This window comes from Neltuma alba, unplaced genomic scaffold, assembly GCF_004799145.2.
Source record: "Neltuma alba isolate B1F8T4 unplaced genomic scaffold, ASM479914v2 tig00010558_pilon, whole genome shotgun sequence".
NCBI classification, from domain to species: Eukaryota; Viridiplantae; Streptophyta; class Magnoliopsida; order Fabales; family Fabaceae; genus Neltuma; species Neltuma alba.
In genome coordinates, this window is record NW_021635425.1 from 284,905 (window position 1) to 300,640 (window position 15,736).

The 15,736-nt window shown below is 35.6% G+C and overlaps 2 protein-coding genes across 2 annotated transcripts; both read right to left on the reverse strand.

Annotated features, from left to right (window-relative positions):
* Positions 1–6,753: 6,753 nt before the first annotated feature.
* On the reverse strand, positions 6,754–7,377 carry LOC114757014 (uncharacterized). Its single transcript, XM_028946004.1, has 3 exons — positions 7,356–7,377; positions 6,917–7,225; positions 6,754–6,822 (listed from the first exon to the last, which is right to left on the reverse strand). The coding sequence occupies exons 1-3, from the start codon at positions 7,359–7,361 to the stop codon at positions 6,754–6,756; spliced, it is 384 nt and encodes a 127-aa protein (XP_028801837.1). The 5' UTR covers positions 7,362–7,377.
* Positions 7,378–14,360: 6,983 nt separating this feature from the next.
* LOC114757015 (benzyl alcohol O-benzoyltransferase-like) lies at positions 14,361–15,080 on the reverse strand. Its single transcript, XM_028946005.1, has one exon. It carries the CDS (start codon positions 15,078–15,080, stop codon positions 14,361–14,363), a length of 720 nt encoding a protein of 239 aa, XP_028801838.1.
* Positions 15,081–15,736: the final 656 nt, after the last annotated feature.

Here is a 15,736-nt window from a genome sequence, read left to right on the forward strand (position 1 = left end):
GAAAAATAGAATACAATACAAGCATATTAAGATTAAACCTATTGCTTTTGTCTTTAAGTGCACACAGAGATAGAGTCAAATCATCATTTTGTAGATGTCATTGTTGTCTTAACTTGAACTTTGAGAGTGCAATTCATATTCAATAGTTTTTATTGTATCCTAAAAGAAATTTGCAAGTCAACTCAACTTATACCCTATAAAATAGATATAGGTGAGGACAAATTAAACATGAAAAAAAGTACTGCACACGCCTTGATGACATCGTGTACCAATTTCTTCACCATCTCTTCTTATGGTCTTGAAAGAACCATTCCTGCAAACACTAGCTTAGCTTAACTTTTTTCTTTTGTTTGCTAATTAATGGAATTAAAAGAAAAACCTTATGGTATTATTCTTGCCAACCTCCCTTTAACACTCCCACAAAGGTTTTTTTTTAAAACTTATTAAAAAAAATCAGACTCCTTAAAAAATTTAATGCTCATATTTTAAATTAGAAGGAATACTTTGATATTTGTATTAAAATTTAATTTTGGAAGAAATTATTTTATTTTATTTTATTTTGTGAAAAGAAGCAAGATATGTATATAGCATCGTAGTTTTCATAACAAGTTTCTAACCAATTTTTAAATTAACCAGCCTCACAAGCATCCACTTGCTTTCTTTAATACACCGGAACGAAGTAACTTAATTAAACATTGCCAAAACATAATTTAACAATTTTATTTTCATGAATTTCAAGAAAAAGAGTAGCACCCAAAGAATATTATTAGTTTAACAATGCTTACGTAGTAACGTGCAAAATAAGTAACATGTGTTGAAAGAAATTATTTGGGTGTATTGGGCATCATTTAAAATGAATTAACCCATTATGTTGATCTCAAACTTCTCAATCATTATATTAAAAAATGAATTGTATCGTATGGTACCACATCCAATAAGCTTTTCATCATTCAGAAATTTAAAATTTTATTAAGATTTAATACCATTTTTAATTAGTTCCTAAAATTTGACCTTATTTTGGTTTTGATTCCTGAAATTTGACTTTATTTTAGTTTTAATTCTTGAAATTAGACTTCATTTGTCATTTTTAGTTCCTTAAATTTGATCTTATTTTGGTATTGGTTCAAAAACTTTGAAACCATGCAATAGTTTTGATTCATGAAATTTGATTTCATTTTGGATTTTGGTTTTTAAAATTTGAAATTAATGGTTTTGATTTCTACAATTTGATTTCATTTTGATTTCAGTTCTCGTTTTAGATATCAAAATTGTTAGACAGATCAAAATAAAATTATATTTCAAAGACTATAAATGGTATTAACCCTATATATATAAGCTTTTTATTAGCATTAAATATTTGCTACTAGGGTATCCTAAATATATAATTATATAAGAAATTGGTGGGTTCAAAGGACGACCCTTCAATTGATAGGTCACAATTCCTAATCATTAACAATATTGAATTAATGACAGAAAAGTTTCTCTTATTAACTAGCTTTTGTTTTATTTTTGTTGACTGACCTTACCAACAGTATATTTTGTTTTTTAAGGGCAAAACAAAATACATTATTTATTAGTAATTCGTACTTCGTACATCTCTATTGATATTTAAAATTAATTTGCTCCTAAAGCACGTCATATATATATAGAGATATATATATATATATATATATATATAGGCTTCTTAATTAAACAATGGAAGAAAAAACGAGATTTGGTAACATAATTGTTTAGTTTAGTAGATGAGTACTTTTGGTATACATATTTTATGAGGGTATATTCGCTTTCAAAAAAAATAACAATAGATCAAAGAGTGAACAAGCAAAAGTGGCGTGATTGAGAATAATTAGACTATTTTATTTCTACGATGAGACGATGATGCTCAGTTTAAATTTTAAAATATTAGATTTGATGAACACATATCAATTCTATAAAACTGCTTTATTGTACAAATAATTGAATAATTAGTTTTGAATCTTACAGAGGTGGAGAAAAATTAAGATTATATCAATAATCAAGAAACTTATTAAAAGCAACTTAGTTTATTTAAAGAGTTGGATAGCATAGAATACTCTGATTCATAGAGCTAATCGACCCCACCCAGAAGCATAATTTGCTGCTGCTGTTGTTCTATAAATTGAACTTTATTTTAAATAAAGTCAGTAGGCTTGCATGCCTCATTCAAGATTGTCTAGGTTTAGTTCAATCTTTGAAGAAAGTGACGTTGGTTATGGTTTATCACGAGATGAATTTGTTAAGTCACTTACAACATATCTTTATCAAAATTAAAAAAGAAAGTACTTAAATATTCTGAAAGTGTTCATGAAGGATCACCCAACACCTGAATTTTTTTTTTTTGGCTTTTATATGCCACAAAAATTTATTTTCATAGTAATAATACCCTAACCGTACGTTATCCACCGTTAAGTTTGAGTAATAAATTATGCAATTTGACTAGTGTCTTTAATGGTCAAACTTAACGACATATAACAATTCATGGTAGAAATGCTACGAAATAAAACTTTCAGGACATATAAGAGTTGAAAAAAATCGACGTACTGGGTACCCCTTAGTGGATACTTTCGGGATATTTAAGCATTTTTATCCCCTAAAAAAATCTCAAATATTGATTACACTACCCAAAAATAGACTTTTTGCAGCAACAGAAGAAGTCGCCACTAAAAATATGTCATTTGGCGACAACTTTTTTTATCACCACTAAAAGTATCATTCAATGGCAGCATAAAAGTTACCACTGAAGGTTTCACATTCAGCAGCAATTTTGTTGGTCACCACTGAAAGTTTTTAAAGGGCATAAATTTCGTAGGACTTTCTACAATAACCGTTGGAGGTCTCACTTCAACAGCGACTAGTAGTGTCATCGCTGAAACTTTTTAAGATCTGCATTCAACTGCGGATTTGACAGATCTTTACGTTATTGAAGAGAAAAATAATATTTTTAAGTATTATGAATTTTCACTTGAAATTTTTGTCAATCATATTTTAGAGAGGAATATATCCTCTCTAATTTCCTCTTATAATTATTAAACTAGATTATAATATCGCTGGTAAAAAAAACTAGATTATAATATCAAATTGTCTTTCTTGTTGAATTTCAATCACATCCATATTTCTGAATTATATTATCTATATTAAAAATATTTTAAGATATATATTTACTATACTATATTAGTTATTTAAAACACCTCATTAGCTTTTCACCAACGCCATTATTCAACAATTAACAATATGTTTTAGCAAATTTCACACCTGAATAAATTAATATAAAAGGTCCCCGGATATATGCCATACTTCATTGGATATTTTGACAACATCTCATTAGCTATTTACAGTACCGTTTAACAATTGACAATACGTTTTATAATAAATTCCATACCTTAATTAATGTAATAGGTTCACTACTACAAAATGAAAAATACTTGACGGTTATTTTGGATCATATTTGACAGTTAAAAACCGTCAACTATACTGGCGTCATATATTTCAACAGCAAATATTTGACGGTTATTAACTGTCAAATATTTAAATCATATTTGACGGTTTTAAAGAAAGAACCGTCAATTATTATTCAAAGTTTTTCAGAAAAAGCGTCAATTATTTTGGGAGTATACTTGACGGTTCCTAAAACGGTCAAGTATTCTTTAATGCTTGACGGTTCCAAAAGTGACCGTCAAGTATTATGAGACATACTTGACGGTTATTTTTGAAAAACCGTCAAGTATTCTTTAATACTTGACGGTTGTAAAAGTAACCGTCAAGTATGTTAGAATACTTGACGGTTTTAACTAATAACCGTCAAGTATTATTGGTATTATTTTTTTTTATATTCGTTCTCCTTTGCCAGCAGCCCCCTGCAATTTTGAAACCGATAACAAAGGCTCATTCAACAGAATCATGCAGGCCAGCATTCAAACCAATTCAGCCATATACATATATCTTAATGAACCAAAAATAATTTACATTATCATATATATACATGAACCAATGAAAACCAACTGTGATATATTAAAATTCTGGCAAGTACAAAAGGTGAACCAATTCCAAAATTAGCCAATTGCCAAAGTTGTGCAATGCCTAAAACTAACCAACAGCCAAAAATGAACCAAAACCAAAATTATATTGAAACCAAAGCTAGCTGTACGTACATACACTGTCTTAATGTACGCTTCCCTATCTATGTTGTGCCCACTGACGAAATAAGGCCATCGCCAACTCCTCAACGATTTCTTCCATCTGAGCAGATGAATACACTATGCAACATGTGTCGGCAAAGTACTGTATGCAACCACAAATTATGACTTAAGTTAGATAGAAATGTAAAGCTACAGTAAGTACAATAATTCTTAAATATATAAATTGAACCTTAACAAATGCATATTACCTGCGTGGGAATTGTGTCAGCATTGTGCAGAATTATCTCCTTCATAAATTTCATCACACAATATCCACAATGGGAGCTCTTGTTGGGCTGACGTGGGCACTGTAAAGAATGGAAAAGGAAATAATATTAGTCAATCATATAAATAAACCATATTTAGTAGAATAGTAAATAATGGTAGTGAATACCTTCACTTTCTTCCACGGGAAGGTATCGTCAAATTGGCGTTTTTTACTGGGGGCAGGGTAAGGCCTGATTTGTGCGGTATAGCCACAAAGCCCTGAGAAGACAATAAAATTGAATATTAATAATTGTCAAAAATTTGATTGAAACAAGAAATTAAATTCAATTTAAATAATAGAGATAAATATTACTTGTTGAACAATGAAACCATAAATGGTCAATTGGTTGGATCCCCATAAAGAGAATCAAGATATCAAATCCTCGGCTTTGTGGGATTGACCACAATCAGCATCCAGTGTCCCCTAAGTATAAGAAAGACAATTAGAACTATTACAAATTATTTTGAAAATGAAAGAATTTAGGAAAGTTTATCCTTGACAGTAAGGCGCCAAAAACAAAGTCTGAGCCCCCGGTGTTGCCCTAGAAATGAAGATATCCAACAAGTCTCTGGATAAGTCTTTCTTCATATTAGGTCCGTGGCCAGCAAAAGTGTGGAGGCTGATAATCTTGAACTTGTCATCAAGGCCACCAGGGGCTATGAAGTTCTTGAAAAGATATCTAAATCAACAAACGAAGATATCAATAGGATAAATGTTCAAGTACTTAAGTATTTAGTTAAGGTTTTAACAAATACCTGATATAAAAGTTACAGGCATTTGTGCTGGCCATTCCATGCGTCAGAATCTCTTTCAATACTTCATTTGTGACATAATCTGACGAGGGTCGACCGTATACCTCTGGCTCAAACTCTAGGGGAATCATGAAATTCTCGCCATGTTCTAATCTGGCCCCAATTGCATATTCCTCAAGACATATTCGGAATCTTGATGATACCACTTGAACGAGCTCAGAGGGCTGCTTCTGTGGTGATGATAATGAGTGATCACCCAATAGGCTCTTCTTCCCCTTAGACTGACAAACAGACTGTTAGTAATTAAAATAGAGTTTATTTTAAATCAGCTAAATTTGTAGACCTATACATATATACCTTTGAAGGATGTCCTAATATAAGAAGACGGCCAGGCCAAGCGACAAAGCTACCCACTGCTTGAGCCACTGTCTCTGCATCTGGGGTGGGTATCGGGAGGGCATAATTCGCATCAATAGCAGTGTTCAACTGCACCCTCACATGATCAGCAGGGAGAGGCACATTATGAATCAAACTCTCCCCTGGTAAATTGAACATGCGGCCCGTTGCAACAGTGTGATGTTTAGGGCTATCCGCCATACATTGAACGTCCGCTTCACCCTGATTTAACATGAGAGACAAGTTAGCTAGATATATAAATTATTGAATGTAATTATATAAACACAAGTATTATACCTCAGGTAGCAAGGGGAATGTGCAGCTGTCTTTGCCACTTGGGCTGAGATTCAGAGCCGGCTGTGGTGTTTGATTCTTGATCAACTGCTCGATTAGGAGCGCTTGCGTTTTAACTTGCTCCTTTAACCAGCGTGTTTCTTCCTTCAACTCCATGAACTCAGCAGAGGAAGGCGTGCACGATGAAAAGGGCTTTTGTCGGTACCCGAAGTAATCTCTTTTGGTGACTCCATAACCGACGCCCCTAAGAAGACCAGGATGGTCAGGAGTCCCCAATGCCCTCCTCAATATATCCTGGTCATCTGCAGAATATGCCCCCTGCGAAACTTCCTGGGACAAACTCTCCTGTGAAACAAACATTGATATAGTTATTCATACTTAAAGATATTTGACAATAACGTGAGGATTATTTAATTTAGAATAATACTCACCATCCTGTCCACGACCTCCTTAACGCGAGGATTATCAATTTGGCCATCTTTATTTTGCCTGGCCAGTGCCCACAGCATCTGACGGGATACAGTGACATCTGATCCCTCCTTCTGAGTCACCTCTTGCTCGAGGCCTGCATAACCCAAGCGCCCCTTTCGGTAGGGATACTCATTCTTCTTTATCCTTTCCTTATTTTGGGAACTTAATTCCTGCAAAAACAAAGTAGATTCACAATTAAACAATATATAATTAAACAAAATGGACTATTTAATATAAAAAGAGCGAGGATTATTACTTGAAATTGCCTATCACGACGTGACGTCACAAAAGCAGCCCAATCCTTGGTTTGACCAAGTCCCGTATCAAGCTAGAACCTGGGACTCGTCGGCTGTGGAAGGATCCTTCAAGTACTTGTGTGTCACAAAATATCGAAAAGAGCGCAGTGCCCTCCCAGCCTTCCCCTCCACAAACTTCTTCCTGCTCTCATCTATATCAAATGCAGACTGCAAAACATATAAAACAACACATTAGTGTCACGCAGCTTGTAAGAAAATGAAATTTGAGTTGTTATAATATATTACCGATACATCTGTCCAAATAGTGTCTCGCACTGAACGATCAACCCTCCTCCAGTGCTGCGCTGTAATGGGCACGGTGCTTCGTGCCACTGCCCCAATATAGCTGATAAATTTATTTGACCGTACAGCTTGTCCTTTCTTATTCCACTGTACAGCAAATTTCTTTCCTTCTGTTCGAGCTTTCACGACCTCTTGCATGACACAAAGGCCCCTCTGTATGCGTGCTGCCTCCTCTTGCAACTGTCTCTCCTGCTCAGAGGCATCTCTCGGCTGAGATGGGTTATCAGTGCTAGATCCGCTATCGTCTGCCATCTGCAATGAAATTCAAGTAAACAAAATGAATCAGAATCCATTAAATGAAAATAAAGTCATTAATGACGAAATTGACTTGAACAAAATTAAAACAAATAAAAGAATCAAAGAAAATAATAAGAGAATTTACATGCATGTTTAAGAAGATCTTTTTCTTTTTCTACTCTTATGTTTTTGCATGTTCTTCTTGGTTTGAATTGTTTTGATCTTCTTACGAAACACTTTCCCCCTCTTTGAAATCCATATTCCGTCATTGTGATCATGCCTGACATACATGGATTGATCTTCATTTAAATGAGAATCAAGTGAGGCCCCTTGAAATGGATCATCTTCAACTGCATTGTCTTCATACCCCGTCTCTTCAATATCCATTTTATTAGTCAACAAAACAATAGACCATCCTTTGGTAGCCGGGTCAGGGACATAAAACACTTGCGTAGCCTGAGAAGCCAAAATGAATGGCTCTTCCTTGTATCCTTCTTTATTCAAATTCAATTGTATGAACCCTAAGTCATCAATCCTCAATGCATTATTATTATCCACCCATTTGCAACCAACTACCGGAACTCTGAATTCAATGTAATCCAACTCCCAAATATCCTCAATCACTCCAAAGTATGACATACGTGCATAGATAGGATTTTTATCTTTGGCACTCGATATATGCATGGTACTAGCTACAAGAGTTATGCCACTATTTTGCTGTTTACTCCGATCATCTTGTTGTTTAGTATAGAAAGTGAACCCATTCATAAGGTAGCTTGTGAAAGAAATCACATGTTTGCTCGGTTCATCTGCCAACAACTTTAATTTCTTCGAAACAGAATTAGGATCATTATTATACTTGCCATGCACCTGCTCTCTCAACCATGCTGTAAATTGTTTATTGTGTGTTTTGGTGTACCAACTTTCAAGTTTATTGGGATTATCCCTCTTTAGCTCATCAATATGCTCATGCACATAGTCCTCAATCTCTTCGGAGTTGTGCAATACATATAGATGTGCCTGCTCCCACTGTTGGTTTGAAATAGTTACGACTTTCTTTCCCATAATCCCTTCTCCATCTGTCCTTCCCTCATGACGAGACATTGGAACCCCAATATCACTTGCATTTTTTAAGTAATGGGTACAAAATTCAGTAGCCTCTTCATAAATATATCGTTCTACAATACAACCCTCTGGCCGACTTCGATTTTTCACATACCCTTTCAATATTTTCATGTAACGCTCAACTGGGTACATCCATCTTAAATACACTGGGCCACACAGTTGGACCTCTCTAACTAAGTGGATGGTTAAATGGACCATGATGTCAAAAAAGGTCGGAGGAAAATACATTTCAAGTTCACATAACGTAACTATGATTCGGGTTTGCAATCTTGGCAATTTACTAGGATTAATCACTTTGCTGCAAAGAGACTTAAAGAAGAAACATAACTTTGTGATCGTAACTCGTACCTTATCAGGTAAAATAGCCCGTATTGCCACTGGAATAAAGTTTTCCATTAAGACATGACAGTCATGAGATTTTAAACCTTTTAACTTCATATCCTTCATTGACACAAGGTTACTAATGTTAGAAGAGTAACCTTCCGGCACTTTTACTGAAGCAAGAAACTCACAAAAACTACTTTTCTCTTTTCTAGAAAGGGTGTGAGCTGCCGGACGAAGAAATGTACGAGTTCCCTTATCCTCTGGTGCCAATTCCTCCCTTATCCCCATTTCAACCATGTCTAGCCTGGCATTTATGCCATCTTTAGTCTTCCCGGGAATATGGAGTAATGTGCCAAACAGACTTTCACATACGTTTTTCTCAATATGCATAGCATCAAGAAAATGTCTCACATTCAGGGTTATCCAATACGGCAGTATAAAGAAAATAGACCTCTTCTTCCACCCACTTGTCCCAACATGCTTCCGAAAGGTTTTCCAAATTCACAATCTATATCTTTCACCTTTTGAAATACATCCTCCCCAATCAACGGTGTAGGTGCCTTACCTTCTTCTGAATTCCCATTGAAATATTTTTTGAATCGCCGGTAAGGATGATCACGATGCAACCATCTACGATGTCCCATATATGAATTTTTCATTCCATGCTTCAACCTTATGGAATCTGTGCTCTCTTCACAAATGGGACAACCAAGTTGTCCTTTAATGCTATACCCTGAGAGATTACCATACGCAGGAAAGTCGTTAATTGTGCCAAATAACATAGCTCTCAACTTGAATGTTTCTTCCTTATATGCATCATATACATCAACTCCATTCTCCCACAATACTTTCAAGTCTTCAATTAATGGAGCTAGATATATATCTATGTCATTTCCCGGTTGCTTTGGCCCAGAGATTATCATAGACATCATTGAATACTTGCGTTTCATGCATAGCCATGGAGGAAGGTTATATATAAACAAAATCACTGGCCATGTGCTATGGGTGCTGCTTTGCATCCCATAAGGGTTCATCCGTCGGTGGCTAATGCAAGGCGTAGATTTCTATCTTCTTCCCCGAATTCAGGATACTCAATATCAAACTTCTTCCATTCTGGAGAATCAGCAGGATGGCGAAGCATGCCATCTTTAACCCTTTCATCTGCATGCCACCTTAAATTTCTCGCATCTTCTACATTACTATACAAGCGTCTGAATCTTGGCACTATGGGAAAATACCATAATGCCTTCTTCAGGCTCTTCCCATTCTCTTGGTAGCGTGATGCATTACACTTAGGACACTCAGTTAGTGACTTATACTCCTTCCTAAACAAAATGCAATCATTGGGGCAAGCATGTATCTTCTCATAGCTGAGGCCGACAGAGCGCAACACTTGCTTTGCATCATACGTTTTACTTGGAAGCTCATTTTCTTTCGGTAGCATTTGTTTAACAAGCAACAGCAGTTCTGTGAAGCTTGTGTCGCTCCACCCATTTCTTGCTTTCAAATTATACAGTTTCAACACTGCAGACAATTTTGTGAAATCAGTACAACCTTCATATAGAGGTGTCTCAGCATCACACTTCAATCTATCAAACATTTCAGGACAATCGTCAAGTTCCCGTTCAATCGCATTGTCATCTCCTCAAGACGATCAGCTTCACATGTACTCATGTCAAGATTAGATGATCCACAGCTTTCACTATGCCCTCGACTACTATTACTCACATCTCTTGTCTCTCCGTGCTTTGTCCAACACTTGTAACTTTGATCAATTCCATTGATAATTAAGTGGCTCTCACAATCGGATGGCGAAACCCACTTCAAAAGGCAACACTTAAGACAGGGGCAAATAATCCTGTTGCGATCATCGGCGTGCTCAATCGCAAACTTAATAAAATCTTCTACCCCATCCCAATATTCTTTTGATAGACGATTGGCGGACATCCATTCCTTGCCCATGGTCCCCGACTAAGATGAATCATTTAGAGGAAAATGTGATCAGTGACTCAAAGATATTGAGAATTAAACAAAAATAGAAAGTCAACACATGAGCCACTATTGATCACATTTATCCCTCTTTAATTCTACTTGCTAACAACTAGTAGTTGTTAGCAACTAGTAATTCAACAAAAGTTCACTTTCACTTTAGTTTGAAAAATATTCTACTACTACTAATGTGCTATTCCATTTGAAAAAAAAATTCGATAGCATAATGGCTTATAACTTAGCATTCCCCAGGCTTTATGGCAAAAAACCAAACCAGCACATAGTCAATTTCAATTACAAAAACAAAAATTGAAACATTAGCATTGCATTCCCCAGACTTTATGGCGAAAACAAAAAACTAAAACACCCTAAACCCAAAAACTGATCAAAATGCGAAACACCCATTTAGAATCAAGAACAGAAAAAAAAAACCCATTCGGCCAAATAGAAAACCCATTTTCCGTGTGTGCATGGTGAACGGTCCTAGCATTATCTTATCATTCCCTTTCCACTACAATCATTTCTCAAGGAAGAACTAAAGGAAATAAGGGAGCGAGTGAAGGATTACCAACCTGAAGCCGAAATGACATATGGAGAATGCACGACAACGACGAAGCAAGAGGATGCCAAAATGATAATGGAGGACACCGAGAGGGACGATGATGGAGGACGAGCAAAAAAAGCAAAAGGGAACGGCCGAAAAAGAGGTGGGTACGGCGGCTTGGAGAGTCTGAAGCGGAAGGGGGCGCTAGAAATTTTAAATTGAAGAGACTGAACAGCGAAAGGGACAGGTTTTAAAACACAATATTTGACGGTTTCTATTAATAACCGTCAAGTATTCTCAAAGAATATTTGACGATTTTAAAGCAAAACCGTCAAGTATTATTAAACTTGACGGTTTCTTATTAAACCGTCAAGTTTACCTAAAATATACTTGAGTTTATAACCGTCAAGTATATTTTGGAATACTTGATGGTTTCAAAGAAACCGTCAATTATTTTTCTACTAAAATTGACGGTTTCATTAGAAACCGTCAAGTTTTCTTCCTGCGGATTATATTTGACGGTTTTTGTGATAACCATCAAATATTTAGCGTCAAGTATTCCCCAATTTGTAGTAGTGGTTCATGTTTCTGATTCTCATTTGGTGTTTATCATAGTGATAAGATAAACACCATGTGCTTATCACTGTACTAAATGCCATGTGCTCTTGTTGTACTATCTTTATTTTAAATTCTATATTTATTAAACCAAATGATTATTTAAAATACTAAAAAATTATTTAACTTGAATTTAGACTATCCAAATAAAATCAAATTGAATGATCCAAAATAAACATTCCATGGTCGTCTTTCCGATGAGCACGGAATGGTTTCGCCCATGCTTCAGGGTATTTAATTACGTACTACATTTGATTAGCCATTGACAATACTTTATTAACTATACACCGTACACATTTAGCAATTAATAACACATTTTAGTAAATCTCATAGGAAATTAATGTAAAAAGCTTCTGTTCAAGATATTTATTACATTTCATTAGCTATTCATCATACCCATTTAGCAATTGACAACATGTTTTAGCAAATTCCACATTTTAATAAATTAATGTAAAAGGCCCCCATTTGAGGATATATACCACTTTTTATTAGCTATTTACAACACCAAATTAGCTGCCTACCATACTCGTGATTTAGCAATTTACAACACGTTTTAAATGAAATGATATTGTATCAAAGAAAGGAGCAAACTCACCGCGTCTGACTAGAACAGTAAAGGAATATAATTGTTCAGTCGTAGTAATTATAATTAAATGTGATATGCTATGCAGTCCTACAACTTAGAAGAAACAGAACCGAAATTGAATCACATAAAAGAGAATAGTCAGAGGGAACCGAAAGGCAGCCACAGGCGAAGGGAGGCATATAAGGCAGAGAGGAAAGCTGAGTTCACAAAATCCTTTACACCTCCCAGGTCCTAACCCTTTCACCTCTTAGCCCATTAATATGATCAAAGCCACCGTCCATAATATATCATTAGAGCCATTTAAGACATTAACTATCTTTAAGCTTGGACACATGTTGGACCTAATTAATGCAGAACATTCTACGTTCTTTTCTCTATGTCACAAACAAGAAAAGGGGAATTACAATCAAGTTTCACAGAAGAGAAATAATTATAAAAAAATCCCAATAACAACCTCAACATCCTATAATGACAAGTCTTATAGTGAGAACGACAACCTCTAGGACTTGTTTTTCAATTGTTTTTCTTGCCTAGGAGTTCATTGTAATTCTCCCAACAAGGAATGGCTATACTGGAGGATCCAACCCAAGAAGTTTCATCATGAATGCATGATTAGACTCCATCTTTGACAATCCCAAAGTACAAAGCTTTTTTTAAAAAAAGAAATTAAATTATTTAGAGTACTAAAAAAGAAATTAAAATCTAATGATAAAAAGAAGCTAAAAAATATTTAGGAAGGGCCCCAAAATTGAGGAGTAGCTTGGGGCGCAATTGGGGAGATTGGAAAGCAATAGTCTCTAATCCTTCAATTTACCAACAAAAGAACAATATCATATGATCCCCTTATCAAACCGTTTGATCCTTTTATTGACATAAAATTTGTAATAAAAAATGTATCATAGAAGTTTTTATCATGAATGACTTATTAGTTACTCCCTCTGGTTCAAAATATAAGCTAAAGTTAGCTCATTTATGTTTATCGCGAAATGAATTAAAAATAGTTTAAAACAATAAATGTGTAAGGTATATATATATATATATATATTTTCTAAATATACCCTTATTAATGAGAGAAGTAAAAAAATAATAAATAAAAAAAGAAGGAAAGAGAATATATTGAGGCAAAGGATGAGAGAGAGTGTGTCATGAATAAATTGAATTAGTGGAGGGAAATAAAGTCAACCAAAATGTAATTTGAAAAACAAGGGGGTTGGAAAATATTCATTGAAGCTCCTCTCCTCTATTCACTTTGTTCAAAACACCTTTCTCTCTTTTGATACTTGGTAAACCAGCACTTTCTATAATTAATGCCATCAATAATCAAAAAAATTAAATACATATGTTAGGGGTAAAATTGGAAAATATTCATTAAATGGTTAGACAAATTTGAAATGTTATCTTATAAAAAAAATCAAGCCTCTCAACAAATATTAGCTTATATTTTGTACCGGAGGGAGTATTACCACGCCTTTCCTAGTATGGATCAAGGGTAGGTTTTTACTTTTACTTGACAAAAGGGCGTGCTGGATCCTGAGGCCCCCAGCTCCTGGATACTCCAGCAAGCCGATGTCCTCCTTTCAAAAACGGCATAATGGGCATCTGAAACCGGCCTCTTCATGGACATGGAAAAATATGGACACTACTACCAATAGTATATTCACCCTAACATTCCAATCTTCATAATTTGATTGGAAAGCAAATTGGTGCTACCATACATTCCTTCCCTTTTGTGCTGACTTTTGTAAGATAAACTCTGATCTAGCAAGGATCGCAATACATTATTTCATGCATATATTGCATTATAAAAATACAACCCCGAAAACAACAATGATCTAAAAGGTACTCATGTCCATAACTTCATGCTTATGAACACTCAAACCCAAACATGGGTACACACAAACAAATGCATACATAAAGTGGCTCATTTTAAACTCCAGGTGAAGCACAAAGCACCATCTAGTAAGTTATCAAAGTTTGCTAATTATCATGTTGTTCTCTAACTCTTTGATAAATATCATCATAGATTTGCGTGGCAGGAAAATTGGTACAACAATGCCTTCTTCTCCTTTTGCATTCCCATGGGCAACGAAGAAGCTTACTCCATGGAAGTCTCCAGCACCAGGCATTGCTGGTCCACCATACGTTGCCTTACCCCAACCAAAATCTATGTCTTTAAAACCAACACGGGTCAAATCTGATACCTGCCAAGCCCTTGAGGAAATATGGTTAGGCCGTCCTCTCATAACCATAAGATCTGCTACAGATTGTATGTACTCTATTGTTGCCGTAGCTTTTGATTTCTTGACCAGCTCCAAGGCATACCCATAAGGGTTACCGCAGAGCTTCCCAGTGGTGGTGACGACGGCCGGGAACACGAAAGCGTTGCCGTAATAAGCCTGTGGCAGCAATGAAGGGTTCGACTTTTTGCTCCTTACATTATTATTGCACATTAAGCGAACCTCCCTATCTAGTTCAAGCTGTAAAGCTATGGTACGACAACGCCAGATGAATGCTGTGAGTACTTCAAAGGCAGAGTTTTGACGATGGTGGTGATGAGGGAACAATTGATGAATGGCCTTTAACTGGTTAGGACCAAAGAAGAAAGAATCGTAGACCATGTCTTCGTTTCTTGTTTCATCATTGTCATTATTTGGCACTTCATCATATTCAGTGTGGCGGCATGTCATGCTAGGTGGGTCCCTCGCATTTAGTAACTCTCTACACTAAACTAGATGGATTGAAGGCTCACAAGCTCCTTGTGTTATCTCAGCTAAAGCCTTCACCAATTGAACAAGACCAAGATGATCACCCATAGTGTGGTTTAAGCGAAGAGCGAAAATGAATCCACCACACTTGAGACGTGTAACCTTAATTAAAGGGGGAAAAAAAACATAACCAACATTAGCACATCTTAGAGGCATTTGAGGTCAAACCTTTCATGGTATGGATAATTCTGGTCCAACATTAATAAGAGCAAAAATGACAGCATAAGTATACCCTTTTTTCTGAGAATGACTTGTGAAGTAAACAAAAATGATGAAGCTTGAAATAAAAGACTAAATATATGAGAGGAACTGAATGAGTAAGAGGGGACAATTAATGATTCCTTCCAAACCAGGGACATTATAAAGAAGCTCTTCAAAGCAAGGGAATGGAGGTTTAAGAGGGCCACCAAATTGGTAAAGACAAACATCTGCATCAGCTTCAATGAAAATGACTCCTTCGTTACAATCTACCATAAGTTTGCGACCAGTTCCCTCCCTAAGTCAACTTGCAAATGGATAGTAAAAGACTAGGGTTTCAGCGAGTGCCTTTTTTATGAGCTTAGCAGAGTCCTTTCCTA

What these genes read in the sequence shown, in the direction of transcription:
- LOC114757014 (XM_028946004.1), bottom strand. An exon ending in CTATTTGGACAGATGTATCG is followed by an intron (nt 6,823 to 6,916) that starts GTAATATATTAT and finishes CATTTGATATAG; the next exon opens with ATGAGAGCAGGAAGAAGTTT.
- LOC114757015 (XM_028946005.1), bottom strand. Translation starts at nt 15,080, where the DNA reads ATGACATGCCGCCACACTGAATATGATGAAGTGCCAAATAATGACAAT.